A 27,150-nucleotide genomic window follows, 5' to 3' on the forward strand; every position below is an offset into this window, starting at 1 on the left:
TGGTATACTACTTCTAGCCATGTGGAGCTTTCTAAAGGTTATCAGTGACGCCATTTATTGTCGAAAGTATCTATGTTCACATTTGGAATTCCCACCTTCACCTCATAGTCTGGTAGTGTCCAGAAAAAGACTGCGATTCAGCACACGTAAAATTTCAAAAGTACTTCGATATGTGCTCATGTCATTGGTGTATATGAGAACTGTGGCAATTTTAAGTACTCAACAGATATCTCAATTTACCACTGCCTTTGGGCATTGCTTACATGTGAACTCAGGCAATGTACAATCACAGTTGTTCATCGGGATTTGTGTTTAGGCTGTAAACATTGTTGTAAGACTCAGATACGACGATTAAATGAGTACACGTCGTTGTTCGTAGCAAAACCTTCAGAATGGCCCTAAGACTGAAACTGTATTTGTGAAAATAAATATATTCAACAGTCAACGGCGAAAATGATCTCTTTTAAAAACGCCTGAGATTGTTATTTCAAAGTGTTACTACCTGCCAAAAAGAGTGTTAACAGTGGCATACGCCAAGGTTTTTTGACAGAATGTGACACATATTTATATATGTATTGTCATTATTAATCATTTTCTGATTGGATGAGCAACGTACATCGCCACATGACTTTTAAGTGATCTTATCAACCGAACTGTTTAATGTTTCATTTAAGCTACATTATTAACCCTATTGGCTTACTGCGTTTGTTTACGTTACATAACTCAGACGGGACTAATTCAGGAAGATGAATATTTCAACAACGAAATGCTGAAATATTACTTGATAAATTGAAATTCGTCTCGACCTCTCAATTTTTTACTACTGCACTCATGTATATATATGTTTTTACAAGTGACGTTCAGCGTAAATGGATCGAGAAGCTGAAAGGACTGCAGTAGTTTAAATTTCGCTCCACTGTCTGCACCGGTCTGTGTTACGGAAGTCTATTCGGGCGGAGTATCCTGAGCTGCAGGTGGAAGAGGAGCGATGAAAAGCAGGGAAAAGGGTGACACGGAGCTGCCTTTGTCATGGTCGGAAAGCGAGCGGTCAGTCTTGAAGCTGAATATGCGCCACTTGTGTTTATTTGGAGCATGGCCGCTGTCAAGGTACCGAATATTCCACGTTTACAGCGTCATCAACGTAGCTCTGGGCATCTGGTACGTTAACGAGGCCTCGACATACGTCTCCTACATATGGGGAGACATGGAGGAAGCGACGCTGGTACTCATTAGTACTTTCAACATCGGCAGCATCGTTGTGAAGACGACCTTGTTCCTGTGGCACAGAGGACAATACTTTGCTCTGGTCCGACGAGTGGACGATCTGATGCTGGTACAGAGCGAACCCTGCTCCCAGGACCCGGTCCTCGGTCACTTGCTGTGGCGCTCCAAGAGGACCGCAGTCCGCCTCACCACGGCCATGCTGCTGCTCATGGTGTCCCAGTACGTCACGTGGTACCCCATGCCGCTCATCATGAACTGGGGTGAACGCCGCTTGCCTCTCGCGCAGCATCCCTGGGACAACAACACCAATTATTACGTACTGTCGTACGCCGCACAGTGCATTGCTGTATCGTGGATGACGCAGATCAGTTTCGGCATCGACTGCCTCTTCGTGTCCATCATGATCCTCGTGGCCGCGCAGATGAAGATCCTCGCTTCACGCGTGGCCAGTCTGAAGATGCAAGACGACGGGTCAAGTCGCAAGCAGCACACAATTAAAAGTCCCAGATACAAATTATACAGAGATTTGTGCCTCTGTATTAAAACCCATCAACAGCTTCTAAGGTACGTTGAGCAGTGATTTTGTAATTTCTGTGAATGATACGAAGCTTTTCATAGTCTAGGATGTTAATCTTCATCGTATAAATGATCGGTTTCAAATGGTAGAAGTCATCCTCAGGCAACAGTATAAGGCGACCCTTATTATTGCAAAAACTTATCGTAAACGATGTCTAAACGGAAAAGCAACCAACGTCTTCTATTACGGAGAACGAATAAGAACTCCACAAAAAAAATTTAGGAGAATGTTCTAGGATATTTTCTGAGTATTTTGGCACAAGGGACTGGTGGTCTCCTGGATATCGTTACAGAATAGTTTCATTGCATGTGATTTCGATCGCTATTTATCTTCGTAATCGTACTGCAATGAAAATTTTTGCACAAGAGTGCAAATATCGACAACATGCACAGTGTGCCTTGTTTTGCAGCAAACACAATCCATTCACTCACGGTACTTATTGTTGACAACAGCAATGACCGCTTTACTCTACGCCGCCAAAATTTCAATTCAGTGTTGCTAATTAACTTTCCCGGGTTTGTTTCACTGACAGTCCTCGTTGCACATTTACAGCCGCTACACACGCTGCCGTTTTCGAGGTGGTCAATTCTGGGATTAATAGATAACAGATCTGCATTTGTAATATGCAATTGTATACACTAATAGAACCGTTTGAAATCATTGTGACAAGAAAATACTTCCTTGGTCTGAGCCGGCCGAAGTGGCCGAGCGGTTCTAGGCGCTACAGTCTGGAGCCGAGCGACCGCTACGGTCGCAGGTTCGAATCCTGCCTCAGGCATGGATGTGTGTGATGTCCTTAGGTTAGTTAGGTTTAATTAGTTCTAAGTTCTAGGCGCCATTTGAACCTTGGTCTGAGTTTTCTTCTGTGTCTTCTGTTGAAATTTCTGGTGATCGTATAATACACGCTTCTTCGCTGTTGTGAAGGGATTGTCACAGCAACTGTGGTTATTGGGATGACAAACCGAATACATCATTGTTATATTATTACTCTGAAATGATGACCGCGGGTTTGTAGTAGCAAAATACTCATAAAACATCCCTGTCCAAAATCCCTGATATTGCCAGTGGAGTTCGGCTTCAGCCACTACCGTAATTTTGCAATAACTTACTATGTCAGAATACGTCCGCCCGGTTGGCCGTGCGGTCCAACGCACGGCTTTCCGGGCGGGAAGGAGCACCGGTCCCCGGTACGAATCCGCCCGGCGGATTTGTGTCGAGGTCCTGTGAGCCAGCCAGTCTGTGGGTGGTTTTTAGGCGGTTTTCCATCAGCCTCGGCGAATGCGGGCTGGTTCCCCCTATTCCGCCTCAGCCACACTATGTCGGCGATTGCTGCGCAAATAAATTCTCCACGTACGCGTAGATCACCATTACTCCACCACGCAAACACAGGGGTTACACTCCTCTGGTGTGAGACGTTCCCTGGGGGGTCTACCTGGGACCGAAACGCACAATAACCCTGGGTTCGGTGTGGGCAGGCGGAGAGGTGAAGTGGACTGCGGTAGTCGTCATGGGATTGCGGACCACTGCGGCTGCGGCGGGGACGGAGCCTCTCCGTCGTTTCTAGGTCCCCGATTAACATAACATGTCAGAATGTTTAGTTTGGCATTTTAGTATCTAAGTTAATATTCTCATAAGGTTATTTATGTTTGTACTCTACACAACGAAGCGACGACTACATTTCAATTTTGAGATTTTGTTTGTTATGTAAGGTTTATGCTACGCCTCCTATTGTTCGAAATTCCTCCCCTTTTTTTTAAATTTACCGTTGAAACAGGTGAAGCAGACCACTTGATGTGTCATACCTTTGTAAACTGCAAACAACACATTACTGGAAAGTAATTATTCCGTAGATACGTTTCTTATCTTTTCCTTTCGTTTCATCCCATTTATTTTCCCTTTAATTGAAAGTCTCTAGTAGTATATCTTTGGGCACTCGAACTGTTTGACCAAACTTCAATCATAGGACCGTCCCATGCTATCACTGTACTTGAACGCATGACTTCAGCCGCATTTGCTGCAGCTGTAACGTGATACGCAGCTATGACAGCAAAAATTCACAATCTTCAGCAAAAAGTCTGTCCCATCAGGAAGTATTGCACACAAAAAACACAAACACACGTTTTGCTCTCCCACTCTCAGCCCATTATTTTACCAGGCATTAAACTGGGCCATGTGCAAAAGTATCCAATTATATATGAAAATACAAAATTTTATTCACAATTCCAAAGAATTTCCGAGCCAATATGGTGTAAGCTTCACCTGAATTGTATAAATCGAGTTAGTTTTCGAAATCACCCTAGGGAACTGAATTTTTATGCCATTTTCAGATAGTATCGGAGCCCCTTGTATTATTTATCTAAATACATGCTAAGATTTAGAACACTGTTTTAACTCACAAAGTATTTTTCTGTATTACTTATAGAATATACACGCCAGATAATGTTCCTAACATTCTGCTTTATCATTAAATTTCATCTACATATGTTTTAGAGTTCACAAGACAATGTCCAGTACCGTACTGCCTCATCAGTGAATTTAATCCACTCGGTTTTATTTGTATATCACTAAATTACTTTTCATGCCCGATATTGAACGGAAAAAACTACCTCATCAACAAAATTTCTTTGCTTTATTAACTTTTATGATTTAGGCTTTCATCAGTTTCATGTCATAAAAAAGTAAATCTTTAATTATGTGTGTAGTATCATTTCACAAAGGGTACCTCCTGTGTTTCAGAATAATGCATCTGTCTCCGATTGAAGGACCATATTCAAGTAAACGAAAGGAACTTTCAGATGAAATAAATATAATTATGTGCTTTCTATGTTTCTTTCCAGTTTTCGCACTATAACTCAGTTACAAATCAAATTTACTGTTTCTTTATATTATCACACACGCTTTAAAATCAGTTACAAATACTATTTTATACTTTGACGGAAAGAAATTACAGTAACAAAACATAAGTAATCTAGGGCAATGAAATTTTCGGAATACAGTTGTCTAGGTAACATACATAAATGATTAGCATTGCAAGATCACATTTTAATGCAAGTGGAGATAAGCCATTGTAAATGCGAGAAGCTGGTACATCAGTAACTGCTGTAAAAGTACTAGAATGTTGAATGGAAGCATGCAAACGTGCAAGAATTGTGTTGTACAGGTGTCGTGTGACAGTTTATGGGATGGAGTTTTTTGGTCGGTGAATACAGGAACGGTTAATTCTGCTTGTGGATGAGACTGCAGTAATCGTCCGATGGTGTCCCTCTGTGCTCCATTGGAGATAGATCTGGTGACTGAACCGGCCAAGGCAACTTGTCGACACACTGTAGAATATATGGGCGAGCGTTGTCATGTAGCAAAACACCCCCGGAATTCGGTTCATGAATGAAAGCGCAACAGGTCGAATCAACCAGATTGACATACAGATTTCCTGCCAGAGTGTGTGGGATAACCAAGAGAGTGCCCCTGCTGTCATAAGAAACCACGCCCTAGGCCATAACGCCAGGAGTAGGTCCTGTGCGTCTAGCACGCAGACAGGTTGATTGCAGGCCGCCCATTAGCCTCCTTCCTACCAACAAGCGGCCATCACTGGCACCGAGGCAGAACCAGCTTTCATCGGAAAACACAACGCACTTCCACCCTGCCCTCCACTGAGCTCTCGCTTGACTCCACTGAACTGAAGTAGCAAATGGCGGTGGCTTAGGGTCAGTGGCGTGTACGAGTGCACGCTACAAGGCGTCTAGCTTGGAGCTGTCCTCGAAATAAACAGTTTTCAATAGTTGGTTGTCTCACTGCGGTGCCAACACCTGCTTCAATTGCTGCGGCAAATGCAGTATGATGCATCGTAGGCATGTGCCGAACACGATGGTCTTCCTTCTCGATCCTGCCTCGTGGCCCTCTGGAGCCCCGTCTTCTAGCAGCCGTAAATTCTCATGACCGGCAGTGCCAGAAGTCGTGTGTAGTGGCTACATTCCTGCTAAGTCTTTCTTTCTGCAATACTGGAGAAGGAGCATCCAGCCTCTTGTAGTTCTATTACAGGACCTCGTTCACTCTCAGTAAGTTGTTAACAATGGCGTCTCTGTCGCCTTAAAGGCTTTATTGACTAACATCAACTCACCACTTCGAATCTCAAATGCAACTAACGCTCACTATCGTTACAGAATGTATTTAAAGGAAACCTGATCAGCATCCTTATAGTGGCGTTACCAGTGCCACTGTTATGCGACTGGCACAAAATTTTAGTAGACGTAGTCTTTCAGATGTAGGAATGCGCCTGCGAACTTTCGATTAAATCGCACAAATCCTTCTTGGTGCTGTGATATTTTTCCGTCAGAGTATTTTCACACATACACAACAAATTCAGTTATTAGTTTTCAGGAAGTTGTTACCCAAAGCTATAATAGCAACGTCATCTAGAACTATGAAAGTTTATCATCTTGTGCTGTAAAGCCAATTTGTGGTGTTTAAGAGTAGAAACTACGTGCCAATTTGATGAATAACGTCCTGTACAGTAGCTTTGATAACAGAGTTTAACACATGTTCCCAGTAATCACCAGTGCTTAGTTCTTTTGTTGATGAGCATTTTACATCTTTTGTTCTATGCACTATGTTTTGTACTTCAGATCCGGGGGCATACATTTGTGTTCTCAGTCCTGCGAATTCTATGACAGTCTCTACTGATAAATGAGCTGTAATTGAACCAAGTATCTTTCTGTTGGCACTTGGAACTTTAAAGACGTTATTAGGGAAAGCTGAACAGTTAACACAAGTATGTCCATCACTTTAAATAACATCATAACTATATGGGGTACTTACATGATATATTACCCCATCTGTGTCTGTAAATCACATTTTAACATTTTTGAAATACAAATACCAGTAATGGAAATCTGAAAGCAGCATCCAAGAAATAGCTAACTTAGACATTCCTATGGCTATCATAAACAATGTTAAGTCTGCTTCATACAACAACAATCTATTGTTTCAAATTCAGCCTTGCAGTTAGAGCAGTATCTCCATATCTATCTTGCTTAGATGTCTCTAGTTGTGTGTCTTTCATATTTCGGACATTTTGCGTTGTTTTACCTAACAAAAAGTTATTCATCAGTAGATGTAAGAGGATTTTTTCTCAAAAGACTGCTTACATGGATACATTTTTGTGCATTCATCTCAATATGTGGCTTCGTCCAAGGAGTTCATCTAATGGATAAAATTCTCTAAATCTCTTGTAATACCAATTTACAGTGGAAATATTGCTTTAGATTTCTGCAGTGAATTCAGGTACATCCTAGTCATTTCTCTGATTTGTTACCATCAGGTGGAGGTGGATTTCTCTGACGAGAGAAGAATAAATCTGACTGGAAATCGTGAATACTCTAAAGATATTTGACATCTCCTTCTAACATGTACCATACTTCAGAATGTTTTTCACGTTAAGAGTTTCAACACTCTCAGCGAAAACGCAACACAAAATTGGGCACTGGTAGAGACCATCACTGACCGGCTGCAGAGGCTATTCACGTCCACTTTGTAAGATTATTCAGTTTTATCATCATAACTAGCAATGAATCTGTTGTTTGCAACAGCACGTCTGCATGAACAATGAACAATAAGATGATGTTGCTGGTAATAAGCTGCCAATAATATGCTCATCTAACTTTAAGTAGGGCTTCCCATCTCAAGCCAGGTGAAATAGTGTAAATAACAAGATCCAGTTTACACCTTTTAAGACATACGGTACAAATATTTTTAATTTTGAAAACATAAGCACGGAGTAGCATAAAATTTTCAAATCTGTCGGTGGGTTACAGGCGCTCAACAGCGAGGTTATCAGCGATCTTACACATATTAAAAGAAACAAATGTGGATAAAACAGCTAAAATTGTTGTCACCTAGGGAACAGGAAACCTATAAAATGACACTGACTCACTCCCAGCTCACTCGCGTTAATCCACACAATCACTCCATCTCACATGCTTGAAGACAACGGAGAAAGGATGAAAGCTGCTGTACCTGGGATTAAGCCATAAGTAAACCGACAGAGGAGCTAAAAGAAAGATAAAGGGAAATGTGACTGGCTGACCAATCGAAAAAGAAAAGAAAAGAAACATGGGTTGCCCGGTCATCCTTTTAACACACGAAAATCATCTCCCTAGAATTTTAGGGACAAATTGGACACATCACCCCATTCGTTTGAATGTCACTTAAAATAGGGGAAAGATTCGTCTGCTTATCTGCCGCTACCCTCTGGCCTGAAAATAAAGCAGAGTCTAAAAAGTTGAGGATTGTGATCTATACGCCACGAGTTCTCTCGCCAGAGCAGGACGTCATGCGACGTAGGGCTTTGGCCTCTGCGAAGACGAGCAAGGAGGATCTCGTCACGTCTGCGTAACTGGAAGAAGGTAAATCACGACCACGTTGTGGGCTTTACTAGACGAATCGTATTGTCTGTCACTTCCAGCCACTTATCATCCCGTCGACGTATGACTCTGTACCTCAACAGCAAGAAGATAGAGAACACAGGGGGAAGGCACAATGAACTAAGTGAGGATCACGACAAACCTCCTTGGCTACTACATCCGCCCTTTAGTTCCTCGCAATACCTATGTGTCTTGATTGCCAACAGAAAGATACCTCCTTCCCCATCATTTGTAACTGGAAAAGAGCACCCTGAATATCCTGGACGACTCTATCGGCGGGATGCAACCGTTGCAAAGCCTGAAGGCCACTTAGGGAGTAGGAATAGACCAATAATTAAGACGGCAAGACGCATGTTCTCTGCCCCTGTGCCCTCAAGGTAGCGGATAACTCGGCATCAAATACAGTAAACTCTGGAGGTGACCACATCTTGAGGATTCGATGTGGGAAACCAACAGAGCAGCCAACGGAATCCACCTGTTTACATCTATTCATGACTACAGTTACACAGTTTCCGTGCTAGTTTAAAATGTCTGAAAATATCACATTAAAATTAGAAGGAGAAGTACTGCACTAAATCTAAAATTACTATCTGCTTCTCCAGTAACCAGGGTGGTAGTCGGTTAAGACCCCGGATCTGAAGTGTCCTGCGCCAATGGACTCCAACACACATTTCCTGCGGGTCCCAAACCACCTCATTGCCCATGGACGACTGGTAATGAGGTGTTCCACAGCTGTACGGGCAACAGTACGGTACGATAGTCAATTGGGAGTAGAGAGAAACATACATGCACGATGCACCATGAGGATTTACGGTCGGATGGTAAGTGGCAGTTCAGCAACCTCAACACAGAGATTGGATAGGGCGCTGGTCTTGAATGCGCTCGTGGCCAGTCTGACCTCTCATGGTGTACAACGTCAATTCTCTCCAAGTTAGAAGGTCTCGCTGACCCATACGCTGTACAGCCATAGTCAAGCCACGATCGTACGAAAGCCCTGTAAAACTAGTGTGGACGCGCCCTGCCCTCTCCCCAAGACCTGTGGTCCAAGACATTTCAAAGTGTTCAGTGCCTTCTGGGCCTCACCTTTGTGTCCTTCAGGTGTAGTAATCAAGACAGTCGGGAGCCAAAATTGAGGCCCAAAGACCACACAGAGTCTTTAAAGGTGGGAGAACAAAGATGTTGTCCATGAGTCCAGTGTTCTCAGTGTTACCCTCTTTGCCACAGCCATAAACAGTATCAAATCTACATTATGGAGTCCTCTACAGTGCTCTTCAATTGTGGACGATTTTGCAATTTCCTGTTTCTTTTCCTGTACAGCAACAATAACTTGTCATCAGTCGCAACTTACAGTAAAGTGGCTGGAGGAGTGGGCTCTCGATTTCGTAGCTATAGTCACAGTTAGCAGAAATCAAGTAGCCAAGACGAACACAGAAACTACCTCCATTGTTCCTCTTCCTACATGCCATGAAGTGATAGTGTATTTGCCATTATTTTCGTATTCCTGGCATTAAGCATCAGACCTTCAGTAAGAGCATTCTTAACTGTTTCTCATTATCTCCTACTAATATATCAACTAAATATCCAAGATCATTTACATCTATCCCGGTTGTTTCAATTCCGGAGTCTCCTTCATCTAATACGGGATTCGTCATAATGTACTCTACAAACAGATTGAATACATAAAATGACAGTATTCAGCCTTACCGTACCGCTTTCTGAATCTTGACCCATGTAGTTGCTCCATATATGGTTCTCACCGTGGCTCCTTTGTCAGAGTATTAATTCCATACGAGATAAATAACGTGATCGGGCGTTTCAGTGTTTCTGAGTGCTTCCCGTAACTTACTGTGGTCGACACTGTCAAAGGCTTTAGCATAAGAAATAAAGCAGAAATACTCATATCTCTGGCATCCTCTTACCTTCTCCGTAATCCATCCGATGTCGGTAGTTTGATCTCATGTCTCTCTTCCTTTACAATATCCAACTTGGTCTTCGGCTACCTCTTGGTCTGTGTGCCAAGAGTAACACTGATATACATGTGAAACTAAAAAACATAGTAATTATATTAATTTTCAACAATATCTCCGCGATACTGATTTTTCCGGTGCCTTCTGTCATAGCTTCCACAGTAGATTTATAAGACTCAGTATATTTGAAAGTCATGATGGAAATATCCAAGAAAATTATAAGGACCTTTGCGAAAGGAACAGGCTTTTCCTACGAACATACAGATGAGGAAGAGCTATTAGATGTGGATAAAGAAGAATAAGGTCACTCCTGCCTGTATTGTGATTAAACATGCTCTTAATTTTAATTCAGTATTAATGTTGTCCTGACACGAGACCAGTACGAAGCATTTCTGTTTTCTTTCTGTCTCATTCAAACCTGAATGGAAACACTAATTACCACGCGTATCACACTGCTGTGTTGCATTGTGGTCTATGCATTGGCACAAATAAAAATTATCATAAATTATATTTACCTACACTAAAAAATTAGGTCAGTTTAGTTCCGTTTCCCCTATGCCAAGATGAGTCTAAAACATTTAACAATAGCTCTCGTAACTTTCTGAAAGAGCACACGTTTTCTTGAAGTTTTTTGAAGTTTTAGGTGGAGTTGTATGGGACCAAACTGCTGAGGTCATCGTTCCGTAGTCTTACACACTAATTAATGTAAATTAAATTAACTGCCGACTGGAGTGGCCGAGCGGTTCTAGGCGCTACAGTCTGGAACCGCGCGATCGCTACGGTCGCAGGTTCGAATCCTGCCTCGGGAATTGATGTGTGTGATGTCCCTAGGTTAGATAGGTTTAAGTAGTTCAAAGTTCTAGGGGACTGATGACCTCAGAAGTTAAGTCCCATAGTGCTCAGAGCCATTTAAATTAACTTACGCTAGGGACAACACACGCATGCCCGAGCGAGGGAGGACTCGAACCTCCGACGGGGGGAGCGCGCGAACCGTGGCAAGGCGCCCTTAGACCGCACGGCATAGGTTTTGTTGGACCCTTGTGATATGTTAAAACTGTGTGCTTGACCAGGATACAAAACTGTGTAACGGTGTGCGCGGAGTGGGAGCCTAGTTACAAGCTCACGGTTTGCACCGGACAGAACAGAGACAGGAGATTTCGCTGTGTTCCACTCCAAATATGTACCATAGATATAGTCTGTCACAAAAGGTTTCATTTTGGCCTACACTAAGCTGAAGAGGTGATACAAAAAATCTCAACAAGACTTTTGACCCGACAATCCAGAAAAACTCGTGACAATATTCTAACGCTGAAGATACTTATTCCAGGATACGAAGTTTTTTCTGTGGAATGCGAAAGGAATCTAGAGCAGACAGTGCCAACTTGAAGGTGCGACTCAGTCGTGATATTATGCCCTTAGATGTCTCTGAGCAGTATGTGACACAACATCTAAGGTCATTAGTCCCCTAGAACTTAGAACTAGTTAAAGCTAACTAACCCAAGGGAATCACACACATCCATGCCCGAGGCAGGATTCGAACCTGCGACCGTAGCGGTCTCGCGGTTTCAGACTGCAGCGCCTAGAACCGCACGGCCACTTCGGCCTGCTATTATACCCTTAGCAGAGCCAGGACGGAACCAGCCATGGTAGATATGTATGAGGGATGGTCTTGAAATCGAGAACAAAGTACCGAGTATTCTATGTAGATCTACTCCACCGTGTGGTCATTATCGTAACAGCAGCAATTATTCCGCAAGTACATCAAAACAGATCTAAAATAGTCCCCATTGGGAAACCTCTGCCCCATTATCAGCTCGCTTGGTATTTGGCTGAAAAGAACCGGTTTTCTGTAAGGTATTGGATATCAAACAGCCCATTCTGCCACTAGGAGTAGAGACTGAAAAGCATAAAAAGAAAAAAGTCAAGTTCACTAACTTCCTGCTATACTTCGTCAAACATTCCAAAGCTAATAAGAGAAAGCAAATTAAAATGAACCTCGACACCTGAAGTTACAACAGACACTAAAAGTAACATTGCTAGTGGAACAGACAGCGAGCGTAGCAGAAGGATCTACTATCACCTGTTATTTTGCGTCAAGCGAGGGTGTGTTTACAAATATTTACTTGCTCGTATGTTTACTCAGTTTCTGTTAACGTTCATAGAAGCACAATACCTTTGATAATAATTACTTATTATTCACGATTACCAGAGTAATCGTAACGTTGGTTTCCAGTTTCTGGTAGTAACAATCACCATCAAGACTAAAAAAAAGCTAAAGACGCAAAAAAGACAGTAGTATCGTTACGACGGAGGAGGGCCACACTAGTGGCACCACGTGGGTCATTGCCTCAAATGCATGACGTCACATGTGTGTGCATATATCCTAGATGCAGGAGCAATACTATGAGGCAACGGTGCCCCGGTACGCAGTTACGCCAACAAAAATTCTGCCTCGTCAGTAAAAGTTTTGCCTCTTCAGCGAAACACATACACACACGCACACACACACGCACACACACACACACACACACACACACACACTCAACTGATAATATTTTGTACTTCAATAAAACAGTGTTTATGTCAGCAAGTTTAATCTCTATCTGTTTCATACTTCACTGAAATGTAGCGCAAGATGGGTTGCGGTTGCAGAGTATACGTGCAACGAAAATAAGACTGTGAAAGAAAAACTACGTAAGCAATGGTGCTTATTGTTGCAAGGCGTGGAATGTGTATGTGTACCCACAGTGGTATCATAGCTCACTAATAGAAGACGCCAAGTAAGTATCCTTTACGCATGATGAAGAACCGTGACTGCTGCAACGAACTACGTCTCCTGTGTTATGTCCTCATAATCAGATATAAAGAAAACGGCTTATGATGCCCATTGTGAGTGGCTCATTAATTTGCTGTAACCGTAAACACGTCTTTTTAAAAAATACAACTTTTGATGAAGGTAAAAGTGTGCTCCTTACATCCAGTGATATTTTTCTGACTGCTAAGTGCAGCTGGATGTAGGCTCATGTGCGTAGGAAAGCGACCGCGACGACGAGGAAAAATATTAGACATAGAAAATATATCAAAGAAAAAGTGTAATAATTGCTGAAGGAAGTTAGCCACGAAATCACACACAATATTAGTGCTCAGAAACACGTTGCACACAAAGGTTCAACAAGCGACAAAATGAAATCTAAACGAGCCACGAGACATTATTTAAATTATAGTGATAGAGAGTGTAGCGACTTCAAATGCTTTGCTATTATGATACATCAAAAGCAGATAGTTTCTGCACCGTACTTCTAAAACTGCTTTCTTCACAGAGGTGCAATGTCTGTAGCCTCACATGGATGACACGCCTTAATGTCATGAAAGATTCAGTGAAATTATCTACTTCAAAGCTCGGAACGCGAATCACGGAAATAAATTCATGTAACTACCCGATCTCTGTGTACAATTACCAAAGTTGCATCTGCTAATGCTGCAAGCAACCAAACTGCACCTTACCACACCATTGTGTCTAAAACAGACAACTATGCCTTCATACTGCCAAGATGTAACACCACACCACACTCATGAACACTATTGTTTCTCTTCAGACATGCTACCTATCGTTCGTCCTGAAGTGGGTTGTGACGTATGGGCCACCTGAGTTGGGTGCAGAGTCCTTCTTAAACACCTCACAAAACAAACACCGTAGAAACAGGCCTTGGAGGTCCACCTGTACCGACCAACTGCAGTGTCATCCTCAGTGCAAAGGCATCGCTGGGTGCAGATACGGAGGGGCGTATGGTCCACACACCACTTTCCAAACCACTGTCCAGTTTTGTGACCGGAGCCAGTGCTTCTCTGACAAGTAGTTCCTCAGTTGTCCTCACAAGGGCAGAGTTCATACGACTTGTCAACAGCACTTGGCAAATCCTGAAGGTCACCGATCCAGGTATTAGCCAAACCTGACAATGCTTAACTTTGGTAACCTGCTGGGAACTAATGTTACCAGTGCAGCAAGGCCATTTGCTTAAACACCTTACAGACTGTGGCAAAAACCAAGTATGTTGATAGCTGCCTATAACTAGATTCATGAAAGTATCTTTATAGTAAACCTGTGGTTAATAATATTCCAACTAATCTAGAAGACAAAGTGACAAATGTAACATACAACCATCACAGTCTGGAGATGGGTAGAGAGAAAGAGGCGCCTGTGCGGCTGGTCCCGGCGGAGGTTCGAGTCCTCCCTCGAGCATGGTGGTGTGTGTGTTTGTCCTTAGAATAATTTAAGTCAAGTAGTGTGTAAGCTTAGGGACTGATGACCTTAGCAGTTAAGTCCAATAAGATTTCACAGACATTTCAACAAAGAGGTGCAAACAGACAGCTAGAGAAGGGAGGTGGAGACAGAGAATGGAAAACGAAGAGACAGGTAGAGGCAGGGAAGAAAGATATAGGCAGAGAGAAGGAGGAGGAGGAGATGAATAGAGAAAGGGGGAGGAAGAAATGGACTGAGAAATTGAAGAAGGGGAGATGGGGCGACAGGAGGTAAAGTACCTGATGGTCATAGAAAGGAAAGAGGCAGAGACGAACAGGGTAAGGTGTTTCTTACATAATAAGATTGATTTTTTTACTTTCTGCACGTATGTTTATTGCAGTAGAGGTTACAGTTTTCCCATATATATAGCTACGTGGATTTCTCCATTCTTATGGATACAACGTTGGCCCATGGAACATACCACCACTTTCCTGTGTCGCTTGTTTTAAAGGAAAAGCACGTATTCACTTTGCACTGCATGCACCAGCTGTCTTTCATAATATTTAGGAGAAATCGGGCAAGGATGTCACATCACAGTTCCTGAGATACAGCTAGTAGCAGGTCTTCAATAATTTTCAGATGAACAACTGCTTACAGTTTAATAATTTTTTGAGTGATAACTGTAATAGATGGCAATCACATTTGTGGATTGGTGAGGGTGAGAGGATCCTGGAGCGGTAAGTAGCAAAGCAAAACAAAATTTCTTAGTTTACTTGACACCAACAATTTCACGTAAGACACACACTGGTAATCTTAGCACACTTGATTATTAAATTAAATACTCAAAAGGGAAATTTACTGAATTATTTAAAATCATCAATAAGTAATTCAGGCCCTATTAACGGCACAATCCTGACAGAATTCCAATAACCAAAGTTAAATTACAATGCACAACTAATTTACGGTTCCAAAAGAGAAGGCCAATAGCTAACGAAGGGGGTTATAGAAATATCCCGAAAATCTTCGTTTAGAAGCTGGTACATGAGTTATTTACATTCTCCACAGGTCTCAACAAGGCTTCCCACCAAATTGAAAAAAGCGTAACTAAACGATTAAATTTTACGTCTAAAATACTAAAGAATTATTACGACACATGTCAATTACAACTTAAAATAATGAAATATGTGACAGAATGGCACCTGTTCCACAAACCAGAAACATAAATCAATGTACGATACGAGATTCCAGCAATTCTCTTGACTACACCGCCCCTCTGGTACAGTAGCACACATTTAAACCGAGTACCAGCTAACACCTAGGGAACGGCATTTGGGAAATTTACTCTCGACAGGTGTTGCTAAATAAATTCAATATCAGTAACACCGCATATCAAATAAAGACACCATAATAAAAACTGTAAGATCATCTCAGCCAAATTAGATCAAAGAGAAATCATAGACAAGATACTATGGGGTGCAGTTTTTACAGATGAAACTAAATTATAGACATTTACAAGTTATTGTTGGGACTCTCTTCGGAATCTTAGACAAAAGACCACGTAAATTTAACATACTGGCCACAGTAGTTGAGATCTAATTTCTAAATATCAAACAGAGAACAAGTTTTCGTCGACACGTAAATGATGGGGCAGCAGACCACGCATGAACACTGTCGAGAATTACGCATGGAAGTGATATGTCCACTCACCTTGGTACAACAAAGAGCTGTCACGAAGTAACTCATGTGAGGGAAGCTTACCGTGAACTTCCTTTGGATAATGATGATGATAGCTGCTACAATGACTCACAGCAGGTACACCTCACTCTACTACTTTCGTGGCAGGAACAGAACATGGATACACCAAATGAAAGTGTTCCGTACTGGAAGGGGAAACATAAAAAATGAACTAAAGAATTTATGTGTGGCTACCAATCACATAGACAGATCCACACTAAAAAAACCGTAGACTTTCCAAGATGACAGTCGTTACTGTGAATCGGCTGTGAAAATGTGCTCACCACTGCCAGGAGACTCCTTGGGCAAGTGTATTTTCAAAACCCATAATTCACACCGTGCATCCAGAACTTGCGGCCTCTCGCGACTTGCGAAGGAAACTCCACATACCTCACCTTAAGGCACCGACGCTAGCTTATAATATATCGATATGAAGGTATCAATCTCCTCCCATGTAATCGGAAGCCGGATTATGGGCTCAATCATTAGATACCACCTTTGCTTCGGCACTACCTAACTTCAGCTGACTCAAATATGACCTGATTTTCTTATAAATTTTAATGTCTTGGAGCAAGAAGTTGACAGTGGACAAACTATTAACAGCTTAATGCAGCCAGAGATGATCCCTTGTTTCCCCCACTCTCAATGAAACAGCGTCTCCGCCCCCCCCACCCCCGATTGTACGTACGGTTCTCTCTCATGTATAAAATAAACTTTATTTTGCACCGTCTCCCATTTAGCCTTGATGTGCTCAACGTTATTACAAACAGGTAATACATAATTCAACGACCACAAATAACTCGGTGCTGAATTAAGGACGAACGTGAACTTAAGTCTGGCAGGCATCATGTTATGTGCCTCATGGCAGGCAGTATTAAATGCAAAACTAAGCCAATATACCTAACTAAACGAGAATAGTAAATTACTAAAGGGGATTTCAAATTTCTGTTAATATTTTCCCGTAAATATGGCTGAGGCTAATACGGAGTAGTCGTCACATGAGAAATACCACCATTTAAATGAATTTTTTTTATTCATGTGGTCACTTTCCAAGGACTTACGATATCCTAAACTGGTTAATATAACACTTAAACGCTGGATACAAATGGTACTCGACATTAGGGACCAAACACATACACCCCATAAAGGTATCAAACACCACTAAAACGTACCTACTACGATTTTTGCTATGTTGAAGAGGCTCCAAACAATCACGAAACAGTTTATCCATTGGCTGATATTCCCTGGTGGATTGACTAAAACTTCTACTGGTGTTAGGGGCTGTAACATTCTTTATTAAAAGTTAAATGGACTGATGACGATTAATGTGTGAACTATGGAATCGATACAGAAGTCGAATAGTCATGAGGTGTGTTGTAACTGCAAGTTGTGTGCTTACTCTGTCTTATTGTTAGCAAAACTTTACATGAATTGATTGGGCAATGAAACTTCCAATACCGTTAAAGAAATACAGTCACCGCAAAACACATTCACCCCCTTACGCACTGAATTATCTGATCCTGTTAAAAACTGATAATTTTGGTCACTGCAAAGTACATTCAGCCCCTTAAGCACTGAATCCTAAGGCCCTGTTTACATAATAAATAAATTAAATTGTCTTACCTCTAAAGCAGCAATGGAGTAACGCCATACTTACGTCATTAATTATCGTGCAAGATATCTTGGTAAAGGCGTTTTTCCATTAGAGCATTTAAAGATTTCTAAAAGGCTTTTGACACTATTGACTGGATATATTATTAGGTATATAATATAGGTAGCGAATGGCTTCCTAGAACATTTAGAAAATTCAGATTGCAGTTACCACAGTCGAAGGGCGTGAACAAGAGGTGGTAACTGGGAATGGAGTCTATCCGCCACGCTATACAAACTGTACTTAGAACAAGGGGAGCAGAGAAAAACAAAGTTCATGCGGAAGACATAAACGGTTTAAGGTTTCCTGATGATATTGCAATTCTGTCAGAAATGGCAAAGCAGAATGGATATGTATTACGAAGAGTTTATAAGTTGAACGTCACCAGAAATTTAAAAAAAAATAGGGAAGTTAGTGACGCCAGTAAATGGAGTAAGAAAAAACGAGGCGTCAGTACCGTAATGGAAGATGACAAACAATAAATGGCATGAACACGAGCCGTGCATGGCTCATAGTTATGGAAAAAATTCGTTTACGTTAAATACACTGAAAATGAATCTTCTCCTTTAAGGTGACTATTGTAAATCACATTGGACTAACTGTATTGCACATATCTGTTGATTTGTAGAATATGTGTCGACTCCTCATAGAACTACAATGAGCTGAGAAACGGAAGCTGGATCTGCCCAAGAGTGGACGAGTGTGGCTCCATTGTTACATTTTAGCATGGCTTCGTAAAATAACGCCGCAGCTGCAGTTTATGCAAGAAGTCATGAGAGCAGGTCAGAACGGAGCCAGCTTGATGCATTTACATCAGAGGTTACCTAATAAAATGTCCATTATTTGCCCCAAAGTGTCGAGACCGTTACCACACACAGCAACTGAGTGAAGAAACAAGAGGTGTAACACCATTGACTCAGCAGGAAGACTGAATAACAGTGATATGGGTTTCACGTCTGAGCCATGGGGCTGTTGTGGCTTATGTGACATAAATCGATGCTGTAGCACAGTTTTCATAGTTTTATAGTCATTAAACTTATTATTGATGACGATTATAATAACCAACTTCATTGCATTCCATATTAAAGAGTTTTGAGTTGGTGGTGTATATCCCCTTCACATTTAGGCTGGTGTATGTGCATTTTGTCAACTGCTGATTTCTCTTTGCCACACGATATTCGCGCTATTTCAGAGTCGTCACAGTCACTTACTACATTTAAATTTTTGCTCGTTTAGTATCTGGCGACTGCTTTATTCTGCACAGCAGGGGGCTGTGTGGAAGGGACTGGGTGGTTTTTTTAGGTTAGAGGGACTCATGAAACCACACAAAGGGCGTCCTTGTAAAAGGGGGCAGGTAGATAACAGTAAGGAAGTGGTAGAAACGATCGGTATTGTAGTTGTAAATTGTTGTAGCTGTGGTGGAAAGAACAAGAGCTCCAAACCCTAATAGAAAGTACTGAAGCTCTAATAGTTATAGGTACGGAAAGCAGGCTAAAACAGGAAATAAGTTAATCCGAAATTTTTTCGAACGACCTAACGGTGTTCAGATAGGATAAATTAAATACAGTTTATGGTGGAGTATATATTGCTGTCAGAAGTAGTTTACCTTGTAGTGAAACTGAATTAGATAGTTCCTACGAAATAGTGTGGGTAGAGGTTATACTTGACAATCGAACTAAATTATTAATTGGATCATTTTACCAACCCACCGACTCAGAAGATACAGTTGTGAAAAGTTTAAAGAAAACGTGAGTCTCATTTCAAGTAGGTGCCCCACTCATTTTACTGTAGTCGGTGGCGACTTCAGTCTACCCTCGTTATGCTGGAAAAATTATACGTTTAAAGACGGCGGCAGGCATAAAATGTCATCCGAAATTGTACTCAATTCTTTCTCAGAAAATTATTTTGAACAATTAGTTCATGATCCCACTCGAAGCGTAAATGGTTGCGAAAGCATGCTTGACCTCTTAGCAACAAATAATCCTGGACAAATTGGGAGTATCATGACGAAAACAGGGATTAGCGACCACAACACTGTTGCTGCTAGGCTGAATACTGTAACACCCATAACAATCAAAAAGAAACGCAAAGTACATCTGTTTAAAAAAGCTGGTAAAAGTGCTCTTAACGCATTTTTAAAATACAGTCTCCACTCCTTCTAATCTGATCATGTAAGCGTAGAAAAGACGTGGAATGACTTCAAAGGGATAGTATCGGCGGCAATTGAGAGATATATACCACATAAATTAAAAAGTTATGGAACTGATCCCCCATGGGACATAAAACGGGTTAGATCGCTGTCGCAGAAGCACCGAAAAAAGTATCCCAAATTTAAAAGAACGCAAAATCCCGAAGATTGGTAAAGTTTTGCAGAAGTTCGAAATATAGCGCGTAGTTCAATGCTAGATGCTTTTAATAATTTCCACAACGGAACTCTGTCTCGGAATCTGGTAGAAAAACCAAAGAGATTCTGGTCATACTTAAAGTACACCAATGGCAAGACCCAAACAATACTTTCACTGCGCGATAACAACGGTGAAGAACTGATGACAGTGCCACTAAAGCAGAATTATTAAATACGATTTTCAGAAACTCCTTCACCAAAGAAGACGAAGTAAATATTCCTGAATTCCAGTCAAGATCAACTGCCAAGATGAGAAACATAGAAGAAGATATCCTCGGTGTAGCAAAGGCGAGGCCTCCGGTCCACGTTGTATACCAGTCAGATTCCTTTCAAAGTATTCTGATACAATAGCTCCATATTTAGCAATTACATACAACCGTTTGTTCACAGAAAGCTCCGTACCTCAAGACTGGAAAATTGCTCAAGTCACACCAATACCCAAAAAGGCCCATATCACCAACGTCGATTTGCAGTAGGGTTTTGGAACATATGCTGTATTCGAACATTATGAATTGCCTCGATGGAAGCGATTTATTGACACATACTCTGCACGGATTCAGGAAACATCTTCTTGTACAACACAACTAGCTCTTTATACTCATGAAGTAATGAGTGCTATCGACAGGGGATGTCAAATTGATTCCATATTTCTAGATTTCCAGGAGGCTTTCAACACAGTTGCTCACAAGTGTCTTCTAACTAAACTGCGTGCCTATGGAATATGGCCTCAATTGTGCGACTGGATTCGTGATTTCCTGTCACAAAGGTCACACTTCGTAGTAATAGACGGAAAGTCATGGAGTAAAACAGAAGTAATATCGGAGTAAAACAGAAGTAATATCCGGAATATCCAACATTCCCCAAGGAAGTATTATAGGCCCTCTATTCTTCCTGATCTATTTGTATATCAACGACATAGGAGAAAATCTGAGTAGCTCTTTTGATTATTTGCAGATGATGCTGTCATTTATCATCTTGTAAAGTCATTATATACCAAAAAGAATGGCAAAATGACTTAGATAATATATCTGTCTGGTGCGAAAAGTACCAACTGACCCTGAATAAAGAAAATTGTGAAGCTATTCACGTGATTACTAAAAGAAATCCGCGAGAAGTCACACAAATGTGAAGGTTGTAAATTCTACTAAATGCTTAGGTATTACAATTACAAGTAACCTAAACTGGAGCGATCACATACATAATGTTGTGGGTAGAGCAAATCAAAGACTGCGATTCATTAGCAGAACACTTGTCCGCCCTATTCTGGAGTACTGTTGTGCGTTGTGGGATCCGCATCAGGTGGGACTAACGGATGACATCGAAAAAATTCAAAGAAGGGCAGCTCGTTTTGAATTATCGCTAAATAGAGGACATAGTGCCACAGACATGATACGTGAATTGGAGTGGCAATCATTAAAACAAAGGCGTTTTTTGTTGTGATGGGATCTTCTTATGAAATTTCTATCACCAGTTTTCTCCTCCGATTGCTAAAATATTCTGTTGGCACCTACCTACATAGGGAGAAATCATCACGATAAAATAAGAGAGATCAGGGCTTGCACGGAAAAATGTAAGTGCTCGTTTTCCCGCTCGCCGTTCGAGAGTGAAACGGTAGAGAGAAAGCTTGAAGGTGGATCACTGAACCCTCTGCCAGACAATTGCAAATAGCAGAGTAATCACATAGATGTAGATGTAGATTGAAAGCAAATTATAGCATTCAAAATTATGGCTAACTACAGTAACATTTCAATTTATTATTACTTTTTACATTTCGATCCTTCCGTACTAACAAACACTCTTGTGATAGCAATCAGGTTGAATCTATCTATATTCTATCGGTAAGCATTCACCTTCGGAGTCAGTACATTGTTTCCGATAACAGCAGAACATTTCGTACACAAGTCACCATAAAACCTTACATATACTGTAGAGTATAAGTCCGTTAGTAAGGTGGACTAATTTTGATTTTTGTGTGTTATCGATGACCTCGTCAGAGAGAGAGAAAATTTCGTTAATATTCAAAAATCTTTGGTCTTGTTGTAGCATAGTTTCTGACTCGTAGCAGCCTGATATATTCTTAGCTGAGGCATGGTAGTGATGGGTATATTCAGCAGTGTGGTGTTGACTTGCGATTGTATCTGTTAAATGGAGAAAGATTGTTGTAAAGGAGAGTAAGCAGAAATAAGACGTATATACTGAAAAGCGAAGAGAATATAAACTTTGCACAATGTTCTGTTTTTGAAGAGAAGAAGTTTGAGGTAAGACTGCAACACAGTGCACTTAATTTGTAGAAATGATTATTGGCACTTGATCAAAGCTAAGAGAAATACCCTACCACTTCCCTCAAGATTTCAACTGATTAAGCTGTTTGATTTTTATAAACATTGTGTGTTAACATTTACGCTTTTCAAATCATTGTTCACGTTGTTAATCATAGTACTGTTCAGACCAATGTTATGTGCGAAGATTACTCAAAGTTTTACCTTGTCTTTTTGAATACATACTTCTTTCTAAAATCGTTGTCTTGAAATATCATTTCATAGGAATAGTTACGCTCCCCATCCCACTGTTTATCATTAAGCGTTACCACACTGCGCCATGTGATAGCCATAATCTGAATAATTATTTAGAAATAAAAATCTAGCTTAGCCATTGCCTGCTTGCTGTTGTGCTTTCGGGAGATCTGCTACAATGTTGTCAAGACGCCAGCTAAGTGAAAATTTTGATTAGGGCCAGATAATTGTTTTATTTCAGTTGCACATTTAATATGAAGACAAGTTGCATTCAGGTCAGTTACAGTTTATTTCAAATTAGGTTCTGTTTAGTCAATGGTTAAGATACGAGTTTAAGTTGGATAACGGTTTGTGGGTACATACTTTTGGTAATATATAGTTGTTTATAGAGTGGGAGGTAAAGTTGGCCTAAATTTCGTACAGAAACAAATATAGTGGGGAGATCCACATTATACTAGGACTGAAAATAATATCGACAAAGGCTTCAGCAACTTACCGTTAGAATACTCCGATAACAAAATAAAGACATATTCAACAATGTACCAGAGCATTCTTCATCAGTGCGCCAGAGTATTGTTAATCTCTTGTACTTAATATGTAGGAAAGTAAGAGTGGAATAACGAACATTGTATTAGGCCCGTTGTTCTTCCGGGAACACGCTTTTCGCAGAATTTATCCCTGTGTTTGGTTCTAATATGATTGTTTTTGTCACTGCAATGTTTCATAGCTTCATGTTGTTCTGTAGACTTTTCCTGCAAATTGGAGACTCCATACTATGTGTCCTACGGAGTGTGAATTGTGTAACATGAAAATACATGCATTGTTCTCGGTTTATGATTCTACAGGTAGAAATGGCTCTAATAATATGGGTTGTTAAAGTAACAACATGAAACTTTCTCTGTTACAGATTTATCAGGGAATTGGAGGACGCAATGAGTCCCATCGTATTGACTCAATTTGCCTGCAGCGTTCTTGTCACCTGTGTGACGCTGTTTCCAGCAGTTTTCGTAAGATTCTTAGTTCAGATTAATATGATAAATAGTAAATAGTTCAATTTTTTCGTCTTTAACTATTTGTAGTTCTTTCGGTGCAAGATGGTCGGATTCATAGAAAAATGGGCCGGATTCATAGAAACGGATGTCAAGAACTGCTTAAAACGTATACGTAGGCTGACGAGTGTTATAAATCAACACTGTGGTCAGATTCTATCTTGGTAGCTACTGCGTTGCTCGGTTCCAATCAAGACAGCGCCTACTACTGTGAACCTATTAATTACATACACTAGCAGATCAAAAAAATATCCACTTCGTATGTCAAAGCCCACAGTACTTCCAAACTGCTGGAAAGGTGAAGTGGGTGGTTTGTCTAGAACAGTAGTGTGAACATAGGTGGTACCGAAAAATGGTTGTGTCGTTCTCCACCTGAAAAAGTGGAGAAACTGTGATGCGGGTGTCATTAAAAGGGTGAACGTCTTTATTGTTTTCTTGTTGCTGCTTTTCACCACGAATGAGAGTTACAAATTATAGATCTTTGGTTATTGTTCCCCACAAAACCTCTGCCGTTAGAGTGGGTAAACTGGTACGGGGAATAGACTAAGGAACGTAGTAAACGTTTATATAGCTACACTAATCATATATCTGCAAGTAAGAAAATAATTCAGATCGTTGCGTTCACTGTAAACCTAAGAAATCGTTACAGAACATCAACAACAAATAATATTTTTTGAGGTAATGACTGTCGGCCCACTGGAGTGTAATTTCAGTAGGTATCAGGAACGTCGAGGAAAAATCACACATGTAACTGACACAGTGGATCCCATGATTTGAACCCCAATTAAAATTTTTCGAACTGTTTGTGAGAATGTGATAAAAATCTGGGACTGCCTCCACTAATCTGACCGAAATATTTACTAGTATATTAATGCATTTATTTGGCTGGTGTATGATAAGGAGCTTCAGACATATACACTAACCAATATTTGCTCAGTGAGTAAACGCTGTAATTTTTTGTGATACATGCGCAATGTATAATTATATTGCTAATAATAATAATAATAATAATGACACCAAGTACAGCAACGATAAAACGTTAACCTGAATTATATTCTTGAATGCAGAGTGGATTTGGATCAGGCGCAAATTGCAATTAATTTATTCTATACACGTATGGCTGAAATGAAGTTGTTTGCTGTGCATCGTTAGCTACACAGTGATGTCTGCTACAAACTGAAACTCTACCCGCATCGCAACTACTATCAAGGTTCACTTCACAATCAGTGTGGAACATGAGTGCTTCTGAAGCCAATGAACAGAATTAATAGTAACAATGATATGCGTAAATTTCATTGGAAAAACGAGTCCAAGAAAGCGATTCATATTTATGACCTGGTAAAAGTAAAACAGTAGACATGTTGTTATGAAAATTCAATTTATAACGGGTATAATTGCAGATATTTTTATACGTCGTACCTTAATATGTACACACATCAGTGAAGTTGCTTCTTCTTTCTCTGTGTAGAACAGACTTCCCACAAACATGTCGCAAATCAACAAATCACGGTCTGATGTTTCTGCAAGTTTGTAACTGCACCACTAAGTGGATTATGCCTTTCAGTATAGACTGCCGTTTTGTGCACTCACTTCAACACCTAAACTGCTGCCCAGTGGACAATAAGCAGTAGTTGTTTGCTCTTGGCAAACATACTTAGAGGTACTAACCAACCACAGTAGCAGGTGCGATTATTACTTTGCAAATGACGTAAATACGGACGAAATGTTGTTCAGTAGACAGTTCTCACTCACCAATAAAAAATGTCTCCACTTATAGCTGGTGCACCATATATATTAATGGTGGTTAGGAAGAGTCGGAAAAACTTGTAAAGGTGTTGCAAGGGAGTTTGTACTGAGAAATAACCGTTCAGAAAAAAAAAATTTGATACGTTGTTTCATTTCCGAGTTATTTAGCTTTTAAATTAGACAATCAGTTCGTTTCGCGCAGAAATGCAAGCACTTGCAAGCGCTAAAATGCCGTATTACGTATGCATCTGTGTGTCTGTGGTTACCGTTTGTTGAAACGCTCATAACCTGTTAAAATTTGCCTTTTTGTAGAGTGATAAATTTAAGCTGGCTGAGCATAGCCTACTTTCTTTCGGTTTGAGGAAACAAAGGAAGAACACGTTTGGCGACACAGCTGCTTCATCCACGTAATGAGCTGACTGGCTAAGCATGTGCTGAATAACTCACAAATAACGCAACGTATCGATTGTTGTTTTCTTTTTCTTTTCTTAACAGCTATTATTTCTCAGCCAAACCTCGCCTGCAACAACCTTTTCAGACTGTTTCTGACCACCATGTACAGCTAATGCAGTAGTTTCGAAAAATATATGGTATCCGTAACTGTATTTTTGTCTTCCACAAACACAAAGGACGAACATGTTCAACTGTCTGTATTTCTTGCTGCAGAGCACAGACTTCACTGCTGTGATTCGGAGTGCCGGCTTCCTGCCCGTGCCATTAGGACAACCTTATCTGTACTGCTGGGGTGCTCACACCGTGACAGAACAGGTAATAACGCACAGGTCATCCATGTTCACTTCATTGTGTCCTTCTTGATTTCTTAGACCATGTGGTCCCGGAAAAGTCTCTCTCGTCAATTATATACGCATTATTGTATGGTGGTTGATGCTTACTGTAAATGTTACGTATATTGCAGTTTGGTGGCACCCAGGGAGAAGTGGGGGAACGCCACTGCCCTCTTTCACAACTTCTCCCCATACTCCCGCCAAAGGTAAAAATGATTATTATCCTTTCAACGAAAAGCTCTCTTCTTATTCTGCCGCTCAAATAGACGTATCAAATGATTCAAATGGCTCTGAGCACTATGGGACTTAACTTCTAAGGTCATCAGTCTCCTAGAACTTAGATCTACTTAAACATAACTAACCTAAGGTCATCACAAACATCCATGCCCGAGGCAGGATTCGAACCTGCGACCGTAGCGGTCGCGCGGTTCCAGACTGTAGCGCCTAGATCCGATCGGCCACGCCAGCCGGCAAATAGATGTATCAATTCAGTGTCAGTATGAAGTCAGTCAAAACATGCAAAGGACACTTACTATTGCCAAGTGTACACAGAGCTGTTTCTCATAAAATCTCAAAACTATTCCTCGTCTATTTTTATGCCCACTGGAAATGCCAGACTGCTCCACGCTGCAGATACATCAAGTAGTGTTTTACACACATTTTCCGAGGATTTTTCTCATTTTAAAACTGCGATTTTCCAAACTACTAATACTTAAATATGGAAAGTATTTGCACATATCCGAGCGTGACCTGTCTTACTGCAATATAATTAAGTCTCATGAAAACTCTAAAAGATAAGTCGTGTGTGCTTCTTATAATGTAGTATCACTAGTACGATCAA

General features: G+C 40.8%; 1 protein-coding gene across 1 annotated transcript in view; it reads left to right on the forward strand.

The window, feature by feature from the left end:
• Nucleotides 1-988: 988 nt before the first annotated feature.
• Nucleotides 989-27,150, forward strand: part of LOC126204109 (odorant receptor Or2-like) — a 71,078-nt gene continuing 44,916 nt past the window's right edge. Inside the window, exons 1-3 of the mRNA XM_049938525.1 lie at nt 989-1,788; nt 23,637-23,736; nt 26,191-26,292. Of these exons, the coding sequence (XP_049794482.1) occupies nt 989-1,788; nt 23,637-23,736; nt 26,191-26,292 (1,002 nt within the window). The remainder of the gene's footprint in view (nt 1,789-23,636; nt 23,737-26,190; nt 26,293-27,150) is intronic.

The sequence above is a fragment of the Schistocerca nitens genome, chromosome 9 (assembly GCF_023898315.1).
Source record: "Schistocerca nitens isolate TAMUIC-IGC-003100 chromosome 9, iqSchNite1.1, whole genome shotgun sequence".
NCBI classification, from domain to species: domain Eukaryota; kingdom Metazoa; phylum Arthropoda; class Insecta; order Orthoptera; family Acrididae; genus Schistocerca; species Schistocerca nitens.